Source organism: Gossypium arboreum, chromosome 13 (assembly GCF_025698485.1).
Source record: "Gossypium arboreum isolate Shixiya-1 chromosome 13, ASM2569848v2, whole genome shotgun sequence".
Classification (NCBI taxonomy): Eukaryota; Viridiplantae; Streptophyta; class Magnoliopsida; order Malvales; family Malvaceae; genus Gossypium; species Gossypium arboreum.
Window position 1 is genome coordinate 7,157,023 of NC_069082.1, and position 18,276 is coordinate 7,175,298.

At 33.6% G+C, this 18,276-nt stretch overlaps 2 protein-coding genes across 7 annotated transcripts; one reads left to right on the top strand and one right to left on the bottom strand.

Annotated features, from left to right (window-relative positions):
* Positions 1-2,521: 2,521 nt before the first annotated feature.
* On the top strand, positions 2,522-7,793 carry LOC108486575 (BTB/POZ domain-containing protein NPY2-like). Of its 6 annotated transcripts, none has more exons than XM_053024262.1 (6): positions 2,783-3,324; positions 3,707-3,723; positions 4,380-4,470; positions 5,562-5,631; positions 5,777-6,949; positions 7,034-7,793. In XM_053024262.1, the coding sequence occupies exons 3-6, from the start codon at positions 4,409-4,411 to the stop codon at positions 7,601-7,603; spliced, it is 1,875 nt and encodes a 624-aa protein (XP_052880222.1). In that variant the 5' UTR covers positions 2,783-3,324; positions 3,707-3,723; positions 4,380-4,408; the 3' UTR covers positions 7,604-7,793. The 6 variants fall into 6 exon arrangements, with proteins under 6 accessions (XP_052880220.1, XP_052880222.1, XP_052880223.1 ...); XM_053024263.1 differs by having other exon boundaries at positions 2,783-3,243; XM_053024260.1 differs by lacking the exon at positions 2,783-3,324 and adding an exon at positions 2,522-2,760 and having other exon boundaries at positions 3,707-4,470.
* A 1,020-nt stretch (positions 7,794-8,813) lies between these two features.
* LOC108484081 (QWRF motif-containing protein 2-like) lies at positions 8,814-14,847 on the bottom strand. Its single transcript, XM_017787720.2, has 6 exons — positions 12,953-14,847; positions 11,312-11,431; positions 10,379-10,495; positions 10,164-10,253; positions 9,373-9,480; positions 8,814-9,294 (listed from the first exon to the last, which is right to left on the bottom strand). Exons 1-6 carry the CDS (start codon positions 14,423-14,425, stop codon positions 9,214-9,216), a joined length of 1,989 nt encoding a protein of 662 aa, XP_017643209.1. The 5' UTR covers positions 14,426-14,847; the 3' UTR covers positions 8,814-9,213.
* Positions 14,848-18,276: the final 3,429 nt, after the last annotated feature.

Consider the following 18,276-nt stretch of genomic DNA (forward strand, 5'->3'; position numbering starts at 1 on the left):
ACTTGATTTCAATTTTATTCCCCCAATCACACAATGACTTGTGGTGAAAATTTCTGCCCAAGGAAACCTTCTCCTTGACTTTTAAGATTTGGTTGAATTAAAATAGTAGACAAGGAATCAAGTGTTTGTTAAGAAATCCTCAAATATATATATATGAGATGAGATGATCTAGCAGTAGGGTTTATATTATATATACACATACAGTGTGATACAGTCAGCAACATGTGTGGGATTTTGAGATAGATACCTCTCATGATCTTTACTAACTTATAAGGGTTAATATAACTTTTAGTCCCCAAATTTAACAATTTAGTCCATTTTAGTACCTGTATTCAATTAGGTCAATTTTGATTTTTCGATGATGTGGTAGAATCTCAAAGTGCTAAATCATCAAATTTTTTATATTCATCAAGTTCAAGGATTAAAATGAACTTACTTGATAAATTCAAATCCTAAAATAGATTAAAAAATATAAATATTAAAGTGAACCTAATTACCAAATTTAGTCCTGTTCCAAGTTAAAAGGGAAAGAAGGAAAGCCTCAAAATGTGGTGTGAAATGTGAAAGAAATGTAACACTTTCATAGGGAAGTGTTGAGATGAGGAATATGAAATGTTCTTTTACTCCAATTTTATACTCAACAATGCTGCCTTCTTTGTTGATTTTGGTCGGGGAAATATTATTATCTGATCTACAATATGATACCACCATATCAAAAGTTGGATGTGTATTTATTAAGCGAATTAAAAATAAAATTCGATTGAGTCTCAGTTAAATTGGTATAAATATTGTTATCAGTATAAGAGGATGAAAATTTGAGTGCGTTGAAACGCATTATCTTTCTATTTATGGATTAAGGAGAGGCTGGGGTAGTTTTAAATATTATGTCAAAAAAAGTAAATATAATCGAAACCTATAACGAGATTATTTAAATAAAAATAAAATAAGAGATATTATTTCACCAATAAAAAAAGTATATACCTATGAAGCTACTCTAACAATAATAGCTAATATCATATTTGGATGTAATAATTGATAGCCTTTTATACTCTGCAATTAGAATTTTATTTTATAATTTAAGGTTTGTTACTATATACTAATTTTGATTTAATACAATTATATAAAAATTTAAAATATGATTTAAATATGTATATATAAAATTTTAATTTTGATTTAATTGTATAGATTTAAAGAAATAAATATATCAATTTATTTTTATATTGGATAAATAAAATATTTGTATATGCAATATGTAATATGTAAATATAAAATGATGCTATATTGATAATTGGGTTAGTAGTTTAGTGAAATTGAATTAAATCAAAATTTAATGTATAAAATTATGCAAAATTAAAGTTTATGTATGACATTGTACATTGGATCAAAGTTTAAGTATAATTTTGAGATTTATCCCATGCTATATTGAAGTAACTGTCGCTAGCTAGAGGTGTTAATAAGTCGAGTTGGACTTGAATATGATATTAACACATTTTATATTTGCTTAAGCTTGGCCCATTTAAAAATATGAGTCTAAAATTTTGACCAAACTCGTCCATATTTATAAATGGTTAATCGAAACTCATTTTGGTCAACCCATTTTTATTTTTGTTTATATATTTATATAATATTTAAATTTTTATTTTTCATTTATTAAAATTTCATATATAGGCAACTTAATTTTTTAATGCTTACATAATAGCCTTATATATTATTAAATATTTAATTTTTATGTGCTATCAATTACATAATATATAAAAATAACATAATATAATATATTACAAACTTAGAGAATGAGTTGAGCTTAGTTTGGAAAGTCTAAATCCGAGCCCAACTCATTTTCTAAATGGACCTAATTTTCTTTACCCAAGCTTATTTTTCGAATATAATATTTTTATATAAATCCTTTCAAATTAACCTTCGGGTTTGGACAAGTAATTGGATTCTTAAATATGTTTATGGCTAGCTAAAGCTAGTTTACTTGAATATTACACATTGATATATTTTTTTAATAAGATCTTCTGGTGTTGATAAGTATATCGTGTCTCAATTAGACCTATTTATGAGTCGGGTTATTTGTTTAGGCTCGTTCAAAATTTGAGAGGGTTTGAGCAAATAATTAGGCCCGCTTAGAGTACAGGTCGGGCTCGGGCTTGAATATTTAAGGCCCAAGCCTAGTTTGGACCAACCCTTTTTCAAGTTCATAATGTTTTATATTATCATATTTTTATATATTATGTAATTTATAGCATATCAAAATTAAATCTATAATAATGTATAATACTATTATAATATAAACATTAAAAATTAAAATGACTATATAAAACTATAATAAATAAATATATTAAATATTAAAAAGAAATATATTTTAAAATTTTTAAAAATAATATAAATTAATTTAAAATAAATTTAGGTTAATTATTCATAAATATAAGTAAATTTAAGTAAAATTTTATATTCATATTTCAGACAGTATCGAATTTAAAATCAACTTAGCCTGCTCGGAACTTGACCCGGCTCGTGAGCCCTCTTCTCTCCATTAAATCTAAAATCATATTACATATAAACAGGAATAAACTCTTTGTTGTCTACATTGACAATATTCCAATAAACTCACCCAACTAAAAATCAAAATGGAAGGGAAAAAGAATTTCTTTACCCTCACTGGACAGTCATGATTTCACCACAATGAAAGGAACAATGTAACTTGATTTTGGACAGAGACATTGTTTTTCTTTTTCCTTGTCATTGTCATTTGTTATGGTAAGAAAATCATGAAATTCCAATAAAAACTCTCCATCATTATTATTATCATCATTACTTTCTGAGGAAACAGTTGTTGAATACAGCAAAAGACGGAGAATGAAAGGTTAATTAGGATACAAGTAAAGAGAAGGCATTTAGTAAAAAAGAAGGTGGCAAAGCAAGAAAGCCGCGTTGTCAGCCTTTGGCGTGCTTAACTCAGCTTATATGTCGACTGTGTTAATGCTTATACCCCTTTTTCTCCCAATAACCCAATGAAGCTGAATCTACTTTCTTCACCAATCTTCATAAAAGAGGAAAAAAAAAATACCCAAAGCATCAAAGTTAAAGTTTTTGTTTCTTGGTTTGTGTAATTGAAGGAAAAGTTATAGTATTTGCCACTACACATAAAACCCAGATAAAAAAAAAAAAAAAACACATTTGCCAACAAGTTTTGGATTTTTGTCTAAAACTGATGGGTACTTGAAAGTTTGGTTTTTTTTGGTGGGTTTATTGTGTAAATTTGGTTACTTTTTTTTTGAGTTTTTCTACTTAATTCTCCTCAATGATGGTGTAAATTTCTTGGTAATTTCTGCATTTGTTTTGTCATTCTGAAAAATCTTTTTGATTGTGGGCATTTTCCCGGTTTCCCATGCTGTAAAAATCTGATCTTGAATGTTGGAATTTTGATTTTTTTATTAGATTTTTGTGATTATATATATTCTGGTAGATTCCTCAGATTTCAGTTCCAATTTGTGAATGATATTGTTGTTAATTTGTTGGTTAGTTGATGTTTGATTGTTCATTACTATATTACTTTTATAATCTTTTTGTTATCCTTTTTCATTGATTCCCCATTCTTTGAATAAAAAATAACATAAAATAAAAATAAAGATAGATAGATGCTTGTTGTCTACCGTTTTGGTGGTTTCTTCAACTGATTCCAAGATGCTGTTTTCCATTGCAGGATTTCAGACTTCAACGGTAAAAGCAATATATATATATATACACATGTATGTATGGATGGATGTATGGATGGGTGGATGGATATAGATATTTGATTTGTATATGCCAAGTTTGGAACTTGAAGCTTTAAAGGACCTTAAAAGGTCTTGATGATATGAATCTTTTATATGCTTTAAAAAATTAGTGTGTGGGGGAGTAGAGGTGAAGTCAGATTGGTGCTTGTGATAGTCTCTGGTTTTGGGCATTATTTTAGTGTAAAGAGTCTGTTGTTTATGTCCCCTAAGCTGGCCGAGTTCTCCCGCACTCGGTGGGCTTTGCCATCAACATAGGAAACAACAACCTCTTCCATGCCTCTCTTGCCATTCAAGAGAACCTTTTCTTAAATTGTTACTCAGAAAAAACCCCATCTTATTCAGACCCTCCCTGCCTCGATTGCTGTTGAGATTCCGTCATATGCTTTCGTAGCATATATCCCTTTCCTTTCCCTTAGATAGTTCTTTAGTCTCGTTGAACCACAGAAAGCTGTTTGAATTCAGAAAACTCGGTCCTCACAGTTGGGGGTATCGGTTACCAGTTTTGGCAACTTTTCCTCGAGTTGGTGTTATGTTCCATTGGTATTTGATTTTCTTGTGATCTGATCAAGTAGCTGAGAGTACAGTTTTTGAGGTTTGCAGAGGGGAAGGGGTTCTTTTTGTGTGTCAATATGAAGTTCATGAAGCTTGGATCGAAGCCAGATACGTTTCAGAGTGATGGGAACAATGCGAGGTGAGATCTCTTGGAACCTTATTCACAATTTATCATTTGTTGAGAAAAATAAAACTATGTCCACATAGTTCAATCCATTCTTTCATAAGACCATCAAGTGATTATCTCTTGCCTTCATTTGTTCATTTCAACTGCATACTCCAAATTCCGGTAACGTTGCCTCTTTGGTTTATGCATAAACTAGGAATCTTTTCGTGGCTATGTGAAATTGTGGTGGTCCTTTTTTCTAAATGACCATTTACAGTATACCGTAGAATGGTTTATGTGATTTGCAGCTTTTATAGGCCATTGATTTTGTTACGTTCCTCTTAGCGCCGCATACGTTGCTGCTCGTGAGTGAAGACTGACTAATCTTCTTTCTTTTTAACTTTTGATATATCCTTTTCTTTTTTTCTGGTTAAATCTTTTATGGTTCCTTGTGTATGTGTTATACTTTTCGGCCTTTTACATACTCGGGTTATTCTAACTCCGTGTGTGGCACAAATATTAACGATTTCAAATTCACGATCCTTGAGATCCAATGATAGGTAGTTTGAACTTCTGCTTATGAAGATAGAGGGAATCCTACTCTTTTCGATTCTTTATAACCATATTCTTTCCTATCGCCGTGTATGAGTTCAACCCTGAATTTGTTTGATAACAACCTCGAGAATGTAGGATGAGGTCCAAAGATAACTTAATCCCAACATCCAGTTAAAATTTGACCGAAATTTCACCTTTTAAGTGCACTGATCTTGCCATGAAGAAATTTGAACTAGATTTCTCGATGTACTATTTGAATGCGGTAATGAGTTGACATTACTTATACTACTAGTTTCCTTAGCTATTTGTTACATGTTCTACAGCTGTAGATCTGGTTCCTTAAAACCGTCATTAGTTAAATACATCTCGTAACTTGTCACTTTGTGGCCTATACATCACAGCAACGCAGATATAATGTGTATTCATTTCGTTGCTTAATGTGAATGTAATTCACTTATTCTTAAATAGATAACTGTACCATGGACTGGTGTTTGATATAATGTTGTCTTTGTCCAACCTGTGTGAATTTTTCGAAGTTCTGATGTTTTAAGCTTATATCTGCATGTCAGGTATGTGGCAAGTGAGCTGGCAACTGACATCACTGTCACTGTAGGGGATGTTAAGTTTTATCTGCACAAGGTAAGCATTTTCTTCCAGTTTTCATGAATTTCTGTCTATGGTCGAGCATTCTCTTCAAGCGTAATTTCCTTACTAGAATGCTTTCCATATTTCCATTGTATCTTACATGCAATCCGAACTTATATCTTTGTGAACTTATATGCAGTTTCCTCTTCTGTCGAAAAGTGCATACTTACAAAAGTTGGTTGCAAGTGGTAATGAAGAAAACAATGATGAAATTCAGATTTCTGACATTCCCGGAGGCCCAGTTGCCTTTGAGATATGTGCCAAATTTTGTTACGGCATGACTGTCACCCTCAATGCTTACAATGTTGTCGCTGCTAGATTTGCAGCTGAGTACTTAGGAATGCATGAGACCATCGAAAAAGGGAACCTAATTTACAAGATCGATGTCTTCCTCAACTCCAGCATCTTCCATTGCTGGAAGGATTCGATCATTGTTCTTCAGACCTCGAAATCTATGTTACCATTATCCGAGGAATTGAAGGTGGTTGGTCTCTGCATCGATGCTATAGCTACCAAGGCTTGCATTGATGTTTCCAAGGTTGATTGGTCCTACACTTATAACCGGAGGAAGGTCCCAGAGGAAAATGGGAATGATCTGAACTGTAATGGTTTCAGAAACCGACCTGTGCCAAAGGACTGGTGGGTTGAGGATTTGTGTGAACTTGAAATTGATCTATATAAGCGTGTCATAATGAATATTAAAACCAAAGGAATACTATCTCATGAAGTGATTGGAGAAGCTTTGAAAGCTTATTCTTACAGAAGGTTGCCTGGTTTCAGTAAGGGCGTGATCCGTTCCGGGGATGTCATAAAGTATAGATCAACAGTTGATACTATTGTCTGGCTGTTGCCCGCTGAGAAAGGAAGTGTATCTTGTAGTTTCTTGCTGAAGTTATTGAAAGCAGCCATCATTGTTGACTTGGGAGAAATGGCCCGGGAGCAGCTCGTGAGGCGAATAGGGCAGCAACTTGAGGAGGCTTCCGTAAATGATCTTTCGATACGAGCTGCAGACGGGGAAGATGTAGTGTACGATGTTGATACGGTACAGAAAATAGTGAAAGAGTTTCTGATGCAGGATCAGAATGCTGAATTCGAGTCGGAAGACAACGAGGTCCAGGAAATACGAAGACCTGGAATCCTAACCGATGCTTCCAAGCTGATGGTGGCAAAATTGATCGATGCATATCTTGCTGAAATTGCAAAGGATCCCAACTTACCCTTGTCGAAGTTTGTAGACCTAGCTGAAATGGTGTCTTGCATCTCTCGGCCTTCTCACGATGGGCTTTACCGAGCCATTGACATGTACCTTAAGGTGAGAATCTTGCCAAACTCTATTTTTGTCGATGTACTTACAAACCGATTCTGTTGACTTAAAATCCACTCGGCTTCAATGCAGGAGCACCCAGGGATCAGCAAGAGTGAGAGGAAAAGAATATGCAAATTAATGGATTGCAAGAAACTATCAGTCGATGCATGTATGCACGCTGTGCAAAATGAGAGACTCCCATTGCGTGTCGTTGTGCAGGTTCTGTTTTTCGAGCAGGTAAGGGCTACTGCTTCATCAGGAAGTAGCACTCCTGACTTGCCTAGAGGCCTGAAGGATCTAAATATTGGATCTCATGGGAGCTCAAGGTCAGCAGCAACCCACCCGGAGGAAGATTGGGATGCAGTGGCCACAGCCGAGGAACTCAAGGCCCTGAAAGGCGAAATAGCTGCCTTGAGGATGAGCAACAGCATTGGGGGGAGTGAGAGAAACGGCGGAGATAGTAGGAACAGTGTCGACAAAGTTGCCATTAGTAAAATGAAAGGTTTATTGAAATCCAAGAGGATATTTTCAAAGATATGGTCAAGCAAAGGAGCCCAAGGTGAAAACAGCGGTTCGGATTCATCAGAGAGTCTCGGTTCTGCCAATCCCGAAGAAGCCAAATCAACACCATCCAGAAATAGAAGGCATTCGGTTTCTTAAAGTAGAAATGAAAGGAAAAAAACATAGTAGCTGCCTTTTTTTTGGTGGGTTCTTTTTTGGGGGGCATTTTACTAAAATTGAAAACTAGTTTTATGTTAATTTTAGCAAAAATGAAAGCATATATAGTCATGAACTAAAACTATGATGAAAAACATTACAGTATTAAGGGGAAAAAATGGTTACCGTATAATGAACTTTTGAGGGTCATTCATGCAAGTTGCTTCAATGCTCTCATTTATTTAATTTATATGTTTAACTCTCCACTTTGAAGGCTTATATGTTGAGTAAATACGGAGCTTCAAATCTATTAGATGCCATCTCTCACAAATGTTTGAGGTTCTAAGTAAATCAAGAGACAATAATAAAAATTTACCTTGGTTCATTGGAGAAATATTGAAGCGATCGGGATTTTTTAAATTTAGGAATGTCCGCTCTTAAATGAGAAAGAGACTACAACAACTATACCAAATTGGATAAACCAAACCAAATGACATTAATTTAGAAAAATTGCTAACAGAGTATGTCAGAACCAAAGATTCCAATACAAATATTTGCTTCGACTCCGTAACTTTCGGTAAAGTATTGTTGCCTATTTAAGCCACCTTCCTATATATTCATTCCCTGGAAGAGGCACTCAAAAAAATGGGGGATCCTTTACCCTCTAAGGCCCATGTTTACTTTGGACCATCGTAGGTGTCTCTTTTACCCCCCTTTTGGCATTGCATGACTGAAGCCGAAGAAAAAGTTTAAAACCAATGGTCCTGGTCAGGAATCCCTTTTGACATTTTTTTTTGACATTTAAATAAAATTAATTGGCATGTTTTAAATGATTAGGCAAGCACCAACATTCAAGTCTCTCATCAACAATCTCATATGATGGATAATCTGTAAATACAACTTTCAATCTTCTATAAAACTACTGGTGACATGCCCTGACTTAGATGAGATAAGCCTATCAGTAGGAAAACAAAACAAATACCAGCATCACTGAAACACTAATATAGTATTTGCTCCATCCTATAGACAGACTTTGCCCCAATGTAACAAATCTTGAATGGAAAATTTGTCCCCTCCACCATCTTGAATGGGGCATATATATAGCTGTTTGATCAACAAGGCTTAATCGATTCAAATAGGAAACACAATTCGTTTCCATGCACTCAAATCATGCAACACAACATCAATGTGTATGCAATGCAGTTCAATGAAGTTTTTGAGACAATGGAAAAAGACAGTATAATTTAACAAGCATCAACAAGATCATGCTTAGATGATTAATTAGTGTAGGCCAAGAGATACATGATAATAGGTTATCAGATGAACTTACATATTTATATATACAATGCTTTCTTTTACCTAAAAAAAAGAGGGAAAAAAAAAAAACCAAAAAATCAGGGGGTTCTGTGTACAGAAATGAGAAATCAGTTGACAGGAAAAGCCACTTGATCATGATAGATAAGAACTGGTTCTGGAACTGCCTAAAATGAGAAGCCAAACCAAGATATATTGAGACTGCTGTGATTTTGTCTGGTGCCGCCTTCACCTAATGTACGAACACGAGCTCGGGTGTAATGTTAGCATTTAGGGTGAGTTGTCAAATAAGATCAGTTCTAAACACGTGTGGTCAGGTTGTTGGTCGTGGGTACACGATTTAGTTGTATTATATGTGACCTCAAACTACAGTCCTTAACCTGTTGAAAAGACTTAGCCACATGAGCAGATGAAAGCTGAGAAAAGCTTGGAACATAAAACAAAAACACCAGATTTACCTGAATGGCTGCTAACGCGGATAAAAAATCCTTACAATGTTCAAGCAAAACTGTTTCCTTTGCAGCCAAGCTCGCAAGTTCAGCCACCAAAGAATTCATTTCCTCCACCTGCAAGGGGCAAATGAGAGATATAGATAATTAGGGTAGATTTGCCCTTTTCAAAGAGCAAGTTCAGGACAAACACAAATAATTTGTTTATTAATGGAAATTACTAAATATCTCAGGATCGGCAATAATAGTCCCTTGTGACAAAAATGTCTGATCCAAGTTCTAGATGGAAAAAGCAAGGCAAAGAATACAATCAGCTGCAAAGGTTTTTTCTACTAACTATTCCTTTTTAGCATTACCTTTCAGTAAGCAGTTTTCTTCTCTTTCCCATAAAAGAAGCCTCCAAATTGGAGAGCGCACTGCTTGTAAAGCGCACTGACAGATGGTAATATATATTTCCATTGCCTATCTAACCTCGAGACTCTCACTTATGGTTGAGTCCTATAATCTCTCATTTCAGAGAACCTACCTAATGTGAATGAAGAGCCTTATCTTTTAACTGCAGTTTCCGTTCTCGGCAGCTATAATCAGTTTATCTAATGTCAACGAAAAGCTTGCTATAGAGCTTATTTTTTTTATCTGATGTCAATGAAAAGCTCGCTATAGAGTTATTACGAAGTCTTCACAAGATACAACTGGTTTGTAAAGAACTCAACGATTACAAATAATTACCACATAAAAAACAACTCAATGGTCTTTATTTTGGAAGACTAATCCCACAAGATTGAATTAATGAATTTCACCTTTGATGACAGCGAGCATATTGAAGATGCCATTGCCTGCATCATCTCAACTGCTGAACTGATAGCATCCTTCAGATTTTGGATGTCTGCCTATTATGAGAGAACAGAGAAAGGGAAGAGAAACAAACTATTTTAAACTACATTAATACTCATTAATCGAATCATTGACACATCGTATATGGAAAATAGGGGAAAAGAGAAAGGAAGAAACTTACTGTTGCTTTTCCAACAATTGGAAGTCGAAGAGTACTAGCCTTCAAAGCTTCAGTTGCTCCTAGCAAAGAGCTAGAGTGGTCTCTCTCCAAGAGGGCCCATGCTTCTAAATGAGCTATCTACACTCACCAATTATTAAAAAAATTTAGTCATGAAGCGTGCTCATGCTATAAAAGCCAGCATCTTGTAACTGAGAATGTAAAGGATAGGTCTGTTCTAACTAGCATGCAGTAAGAAGTAAATTTCAAAGTATCAAATCACCAACCGCCTTTTTTCTTTCAGGAATGAAATACAACAGTACAAAAGTTTTCTCTTCTCGACTTTCCTTGGGTTCTTATTTGCTCATTTTCTTTCTGACTTCCTTCTAACTCCAGAAGGTGCACGGAATTTGCAAATAAATCAAACACTAACCATTCTTCACAGCAGACAAGAATAGTACATCTAGTTTTCCATTTTTCGGTGTTTTATGTCTTAATTAGTACCAATTTTTAAGCACCTACTCATTTTAATGATGCAAGTGGATTCTGACTACTTCCAAGCAGGTATCTAAGCAGATTATTAAATATTAAAAGCCAGGCAGCCCCGTTACCATTGCTAGAAACTAAAGAATTCCTCATTATAAGACCAGGTCCTGGTTTGATGGTTTCATTCTCATCATACTAATTCCTAACAATGTTGTCTATGAAAGCATGGATATGATTTAATAAATACGAAGCTCAAAACCATAATCAGATAGTTGAAAACAGTTGTCTATGAACGAGTTTGATGATTTCATTCTCATCATATTAATTCCTAACAATGTTGTCTATGAAAGCATGGCTATGAATTGATAAATACAAAGCTAAAACCATAATCAGATAGTTGAAAACAGTTGTATGAATGAGTTACACGGATTTGGTTCAATACTTTGAGAAACTTGAAGTTTTGAATCTTACTTGTCTTTTCAGGATGGAAGTCAATTTCAACTTTTGCTTCAGCAGCAGTAACTTTACTCTCTTGAGGGTCACAGAATGCCGCAGTTCTGATGTTGTTACCCATGCATTCCACAGATTTTTCTGATACAAAAGAAGGAACATTAGAACCAGACTCCGACTATCAAGTTAAACCTCAACTCACGATTATTATTTTCTTTTTTAGATCAAACTGATAATCACACCAATCAGTTCATAAAATTTCGGTTTATCATAAAGCAACCCAGCAGACCAATTTTGACCCAACATTGATCGCTGTTACCAGAGAAGTGATGACATCCTGAAGAATATTAGAAGCGGGGCTCTAGTTCTATTCTACCAGTTAATCTTTGAATAGGCCTTTTTAACAGATATAAAGGCAGCATCATTCACTTATCTCTTGCCAAGAACAGATTAAGAGCACCATGTCCAATTTACAACAGACACTAATGGAACCCAAAAACATCCAAATAATTCCTCACCAGGCATAACTGTAATTTTGCCTTTTCCCAATAAGTCCACTACACATTCCACTAAGCAAATTTACAACAGTATATACATATATAGATGGAATATATATATATATATATATATATAGAGAGAGAGAGAGAGAGAGATGGAAAGAGCTTGAAAATCTCTTTATAAGATCAGAATTTAGACTAAATGGACACACAAGATCAGCCACAATTCATCTACTTTGACATCACATATCAAATTCATACAGTTTTATGATCATTTACTACTAAACACTCACTTCATGTTGACCCCATATAACAACTGAAATACTCAGAATAGGTTTTCAGTTCTTTTAGATAATTAACCTTTCTTTGCCTCTAAACTTACAGAAACAAGGACCATTGGGGAAGCGACACAATGACAATAAGGCCAGAGTAAAATTAACTATTGGAATCCAACCTAATGACTATGCAATGTCCATTATGGACGATGGAAACTTCCCAAAGAGCAACCTTATCTTACCCAATGTGATAAAATGTCTACATCTTCAGCCTCTCAGTAACAACGAGAATTCAAAATGTTACTCAGGGAAGTTTAAGCAATTATAGTTTATCAATTAATACTCTAGTAAAAGAATGGTATATGGGAAAAGAAGCTGCTCAATAATATTCGTAAGTATGTATTTCTCAATGATTTTGCATCATCTTGAGCCAATAAGTACTGTGCCAAAGCTGCCTAGAGTACTAACTCTTACCTTCAGCATGGAGCCAACTCACCAATCATCGATCACATCAAGGATTTTACTATTCAAAAGTATGACAATATATTGCCTTAAGATCCTTCTGTCACTAAATCTAATCTCTTAGCAAATATAAAAAGGACAACTGGCATGCTTTTCTCAGGAACTAAGGGTAATTCATGTAGCACATAAAGAAATTATGTGATGACATATTGGAGAAGACTACACGATACTCTCCAAAGGGTACCATAATGCGAGGACTGTGCAGCCACTTGCATTATTGGCAACCTTTACCATAAACTAGTTGGGCTCAGCTTGTTTTCCAAACTAATACTGGTGAAATAAGTTTTAGAATTCATCAAATACACATAAGCATACATGAACTTTGAACATATTAAGAGCAATGCGAAGGAAAGGGAGGATAACCATACCTCAGCGCTCAGATTTTGCACTATGAAAGTTGCATCTGCCCTTGCATTTGCAAATCTCCATTGCAAGTAACCGTTATAAAAAAGCCTCAATGTATGAGCATCGAAAATTAGATCCTCTCCCTTCTTTCCTCTCCGAATATCAACGGAAAAGCTAAGAATTGAAGGGGTATTAACAGCATTACCAATCATCTCTTTACCACCAACTGCATTTCTAACCCGACCAGGACTTAGTCCCCTCGATGGAGTAGGAGATGAAGCCGAAGATGTCCAAAGCTTACTAGGAGAAGCAGGTCTTATACTACCCCTAATAGGAGAAGCCACTGCACCATCACAAGAAACCCTTTTTGGTTGACTAAACTTAGCTGGTGAACCAATTCTAGAACCCGGGCTCGAAGACAAAGGTGAACATGGGTCCTGCAACCGCCTTAACCGGCTATTAGTTTCCTGCCAAAACCTTGCAGACACAACAATATTACGGGGTCCATTCTTCCCTTTCAAATTCCCACTTCTTCCAGTTCCAGAATTGGTGCTCCCAGATGACATACTATCTGTATCAGATGCATTGAGTTCATTAGAAGCCTCAATTAAAGAATTGGAATCTGGGTTTAGCTTATTAGCTTCTTTTAACAACTCGGAGCTACCCAAATCCAAACTCAATCTACTACCATCAAAAGAAACCCTTCTGCTACTCTCATCAAGCATCATTGATTGTTGCAGTGACTTAGCCAGCACTGCCCCAGATCCAAAATCCTTCCTTTCACCACTATAATCAAAGCTCCTAGACAACGGGTTTGAACCCGAACCCGGACCGGAATTCCCTTTCCGGTTTCTGGCCGGCCAGAGTTGCTGATCCGTAGGTTTCGAGTTCTCCCCGTGATCTCTCACCGGAGTAGCTCTACGCCTTTCGGGTGTTGCTTTCCTTATCAGAGTAGAACCCACTTGAGCCTTAGCCTTACTGATCGGAAGCGAATAGGACTCGCCTTGAAACGAAACCGACAAACTTCGCGTTGAAGTAATCAACATCTTGGTAGCAGCTGACAATTCCGTGGAGCCATTAGCATTGTTATTTCCTGGCGGCAATTGACTCCCCGGCCGCCTCCGGTCGACGGATTGAGACCGTTTAGGAAGCGAAGACGACGTCGTACTAGCATTCGTTGAACGAGAAACAAGGGGGGAATGGAATCTCGCAGCTGCTTTGTTCCCGGTCGACATAGTATTAGTGGAACGAGATAAAAGAGGCGAAGGAAATCTCGCCATTGGTTTGACCGCCGATGAAGTAGAAGAAGTGGAAGAAGACGATGAAGGAGAAGGAGACAAATACCTTGAAGAAACTTGTCGTCCTCTGGGCTTTCTCGTAACAGTGGAGCCATTGTCTTTGAGAGGGGGCTTTTGATGGGTACTATTTGTTTCTTGCTGTGGTTCAACAGTGGGGCGCGAAGGAGTTGGTGGACGAGACAATGCAGCCACCATCATCAGAGACTGCAAAGGAATCTACGTTGTTTTCCACATTGCCTTGAAAGAAACTTCCGTTAATGAGTCACCATTTCCATGGCTGAAAACCTGGGGGAAAAGAGGATTTTTAGGCAATTTTGAGGAGAATGGCAGTGAACCCATAAAGGGTTTTTGAAGGATTCTCCATTTTTACTTCAACAATAGTTAAAGTTGTGAAACACACAGAGGCTATTTCCGGGTTTTCAGAGAAGAGAAGGGTGGGTGTGGTGAGATTTGGGAGAATAGCAGAGAAGAAAGAGAGAGAGAGATTCAGCCGGGGCTATTTTTGGCTTTGGGCTTTTATGAATCTTTTGTAAGACGTTAGGTTAATTAATTAAATTACCAATTTTCTTAGACTTTAATCTTCTCTATAATGGTACATTATGGTGTAAATGATATGCAAATTCATTCACAAATGTCTTCTCATTTGATTAACTCATCATGGAGTTAGATTTTATATTTTGTTTTCTTCAGCAAAGTAGTCCCTCAGGAATTCTATTTTTGCAGTTAAAAATTGGTATAACGAATAACTAAATAATTACATATATAATAAAATGATCAATTTATTCTTTGATTTAATATATAGAGAATGATTTATCCATTTTTTTTTGTGTAGAACAGATAAGATGCAATCAATTCCTGTAACATGTGCCTCCTAGTTATTGGTTAAAATTATTGACGTTAGATAAAGGATGAAGGACGATAAAAGTATTATGGAGACATTTGTATTGAAAGTTAAATTGCATTTTGCCTTCTTTACTAAAAAATATATAAATTAGGCATATATATTATATCAAAGAGCAAGTTGGTCATTCTATTAAAAATCGCTTCAATTTCTATTATTAAGTGATGGCGTATTACTATCTAGTTGCTTGAATTAATCCCTTCACGTCTAAAATTCCATCCATTTTACTTGAATTAATCCCTCCATATCAACATGAGGTATACATAGCACACCAAGTGTCACTGTCTAAATGCTCTATAAGCAACGTCAGCACTTAACAAAAAAAAGTAAATAAATTTTTAAACGAAAGACTAGTTTACTCTTTGACCTAATACACAAGTACTAATGCACAATGTCCTGCAAAAGGATACAAGTTTATTTTTTATTTTTTAAATTATCCTACAACTTCAATTACAAGTATACATCATCTTTTCAATTCAAATTTTTTTTAACTCATTCCTAATTTTTGATTCATCTATTAACCAATAGAATGCAAAAGATTATTTACGGGCTCGCTATATCTTGAAAAATAAAATATATATTTTTAAAAAATATATTTTATATTAACATTTATATATTTAAATTAAAAAATTATCACAAAAATCTCAAAATAAAATGAGAATAAAATCTTTACAACTAAGATTAAGATCTTTTGCTACAATCACAATCTCTCGATCTATTTTACGTTAAATTAAACTTTCACAAACCCTAAACCAATGATTAGGTTCAAATGTTTATTGAGATTAGATTGAGATCTAAGTTCCATATTTTGTAGGGAAGGAAAAAGGGTTTCAATATCAAATTTCATAATTCTATGTCATTCTATTTCAATTTATTATATTCTCATCATCATTCCTTATAAAACGTAAGATGTTTGTTCAATTCGGTAATCTTATTAAATCTTATCATTAAATCATTTATCTAAAATTAGTAGTTCAACAATCTATATGTAATGAATTAAACATTTTCAATTCGACAATTTATATAAAACAAATAATGAAAATCAGCAATTTAAATTCATATTTTATCGATAATTAGATTAAGGTAAACTATTAAAATAGTTACTTTTATTTGCTTCAAGTTACATTTTAGTTATTTATATTTGAAATGGTACGTGACACATTAAATCATCATTTCAAATAAAAATTTTAGATTAAATTATACAATTGGTCCCTATATTTTTCTTGTTTTGAGCAATTTAATTCTTTTCTTTTATGTTCTTTTAATTTTTTATTTTCTATTCTCTTTGCTTCTTCCTATGTTTTCTCCTTCTCCATTTATTTTAACGTAGTTTTTCTATGTAATCAAGGATATTTAGCTTTAACAAATAAAGAAATAAAAAGAAAAATTAAATTGTTCAAAAAATAAAAGTATAGGGATTAGTTTTAACAAATGGAAAACATAAAAAACTATGTTAAAAGAAATGGAGAAGGGAGAAAATAGAGGGAATAGCAGAAGAGAATGAAAAATAAAGAAAAAATAAATGAAAAGATTAAAATGAAAAATAAAGAAAAAATAAAAGAAAAGATTAAATTGCTCAACAAAAATAGTGACCAATTGTATAATTTAATCTAAAATTTTCGTTTGAAATTATTATTTAAAGTGTCTAAATATTACAACACAATAACATAAGTGACTAAAACGTAACATTTCAAACATAAATGGCTAAAATGTAATCAAACAAATAAAAGTGACTATTTTAAAGTTTTAAAGTGGAATGTTAAAATATTGACAAATTAAAGTATGAGGTTTAACTTCTTTTATAGAGTAAAAAGATATGAAATTCAATATCAAACAATATATATATATATATATATATATATATATATATAAACTTTCTCGAGAAGCAAACAACAAATAAGAATTATCAAAGACAGGGTACCTTAGAAAGAGGAGGGACATGAAAAAGGCTTCCAAGCAACAAATAAGTTGATGGTATCAAATGAAAATTTATTGCAAAAAAAAAAAACTCCAAATATATATATAAATATATTATTATTGTTATTAAGAAAAATTATAGTCAAAAGACAAGAAAAATGGGTTGTGATTATTGGAAGAAAAGTTAAAACCCATTTAATTAAAATAAAATAAAAAAGATGGAAGGTCTATTTTCAATGTCTCTTAAAATCTCCATTTCCCTTGTTTTCAACGCATATTTGTATAAACCTCCCATTTCAACAGCTACCCATATACCCTAGAATGATCAGCAGCACTAAAGATTATATGAAATATACATTAGTGTTAAAAGGAAGTCTCGATTGGACTAACTGGAATGAAAGTGAAGAGTATAGGGCCTAATTTGTAATTGTTCCATTTTACCGAAAACTGACGTAAATGTAATTTTTTACATGAATAATTAATAATTATGAATGATAAGTATGAATTATGGACAACTTGATTTGTTAAGTGTCGTGAATGGAAATAGGAAAAATGTAAAAGTGATAAAAGGGTTAAAGTGCAATTTTTTCGTAAAAAAAGTATTTTAATCATTTTTATGAAATTGTGTTTAAAATATTATAATAATGAGATATTAAATTGTTGGGTTTGATTGTGGCCTTTGGATGAGTATAAAAATTATTTAACTTTTGACTTTTGACTTTTGACAACTCATTTTAAAATGGGATAAATGAGAACAGAAAGATGAGATTTTTATAGTGATCAAATGGTTAACTGAATTGAACTAATATTAATTGAATTAATTGAATTTTTAATCGTTACTCAAATTGATTTTTTTAAAAAATTAACTAAATTGAAATATTTCGATTAATTTGATCGTTAATCGAATTAATCAAAATTTATATGTTTTGGGTTTTTGGTTAAAATAAATCTAAAACATATTAAAAATAAATTGATAATGTTTATTTGACCGAATTTTTAAATTAACCGAGTTAATAGAATTAGTAATAGTCTAATACATATAATATATAATATTATTTATTAAGTTCGTTAATTTGATTAATTACTTAAATTTTAATCGAATTAACCGTTAATCGAAATTTTAAAAAATATTAAACCGGCCTTCGACTGAACTATTGGTTAACCAACTAATTAACTGAATTAGATCGATTCAATCGATTAATTCGATTTTAACTAAAATTTCAACACCCCT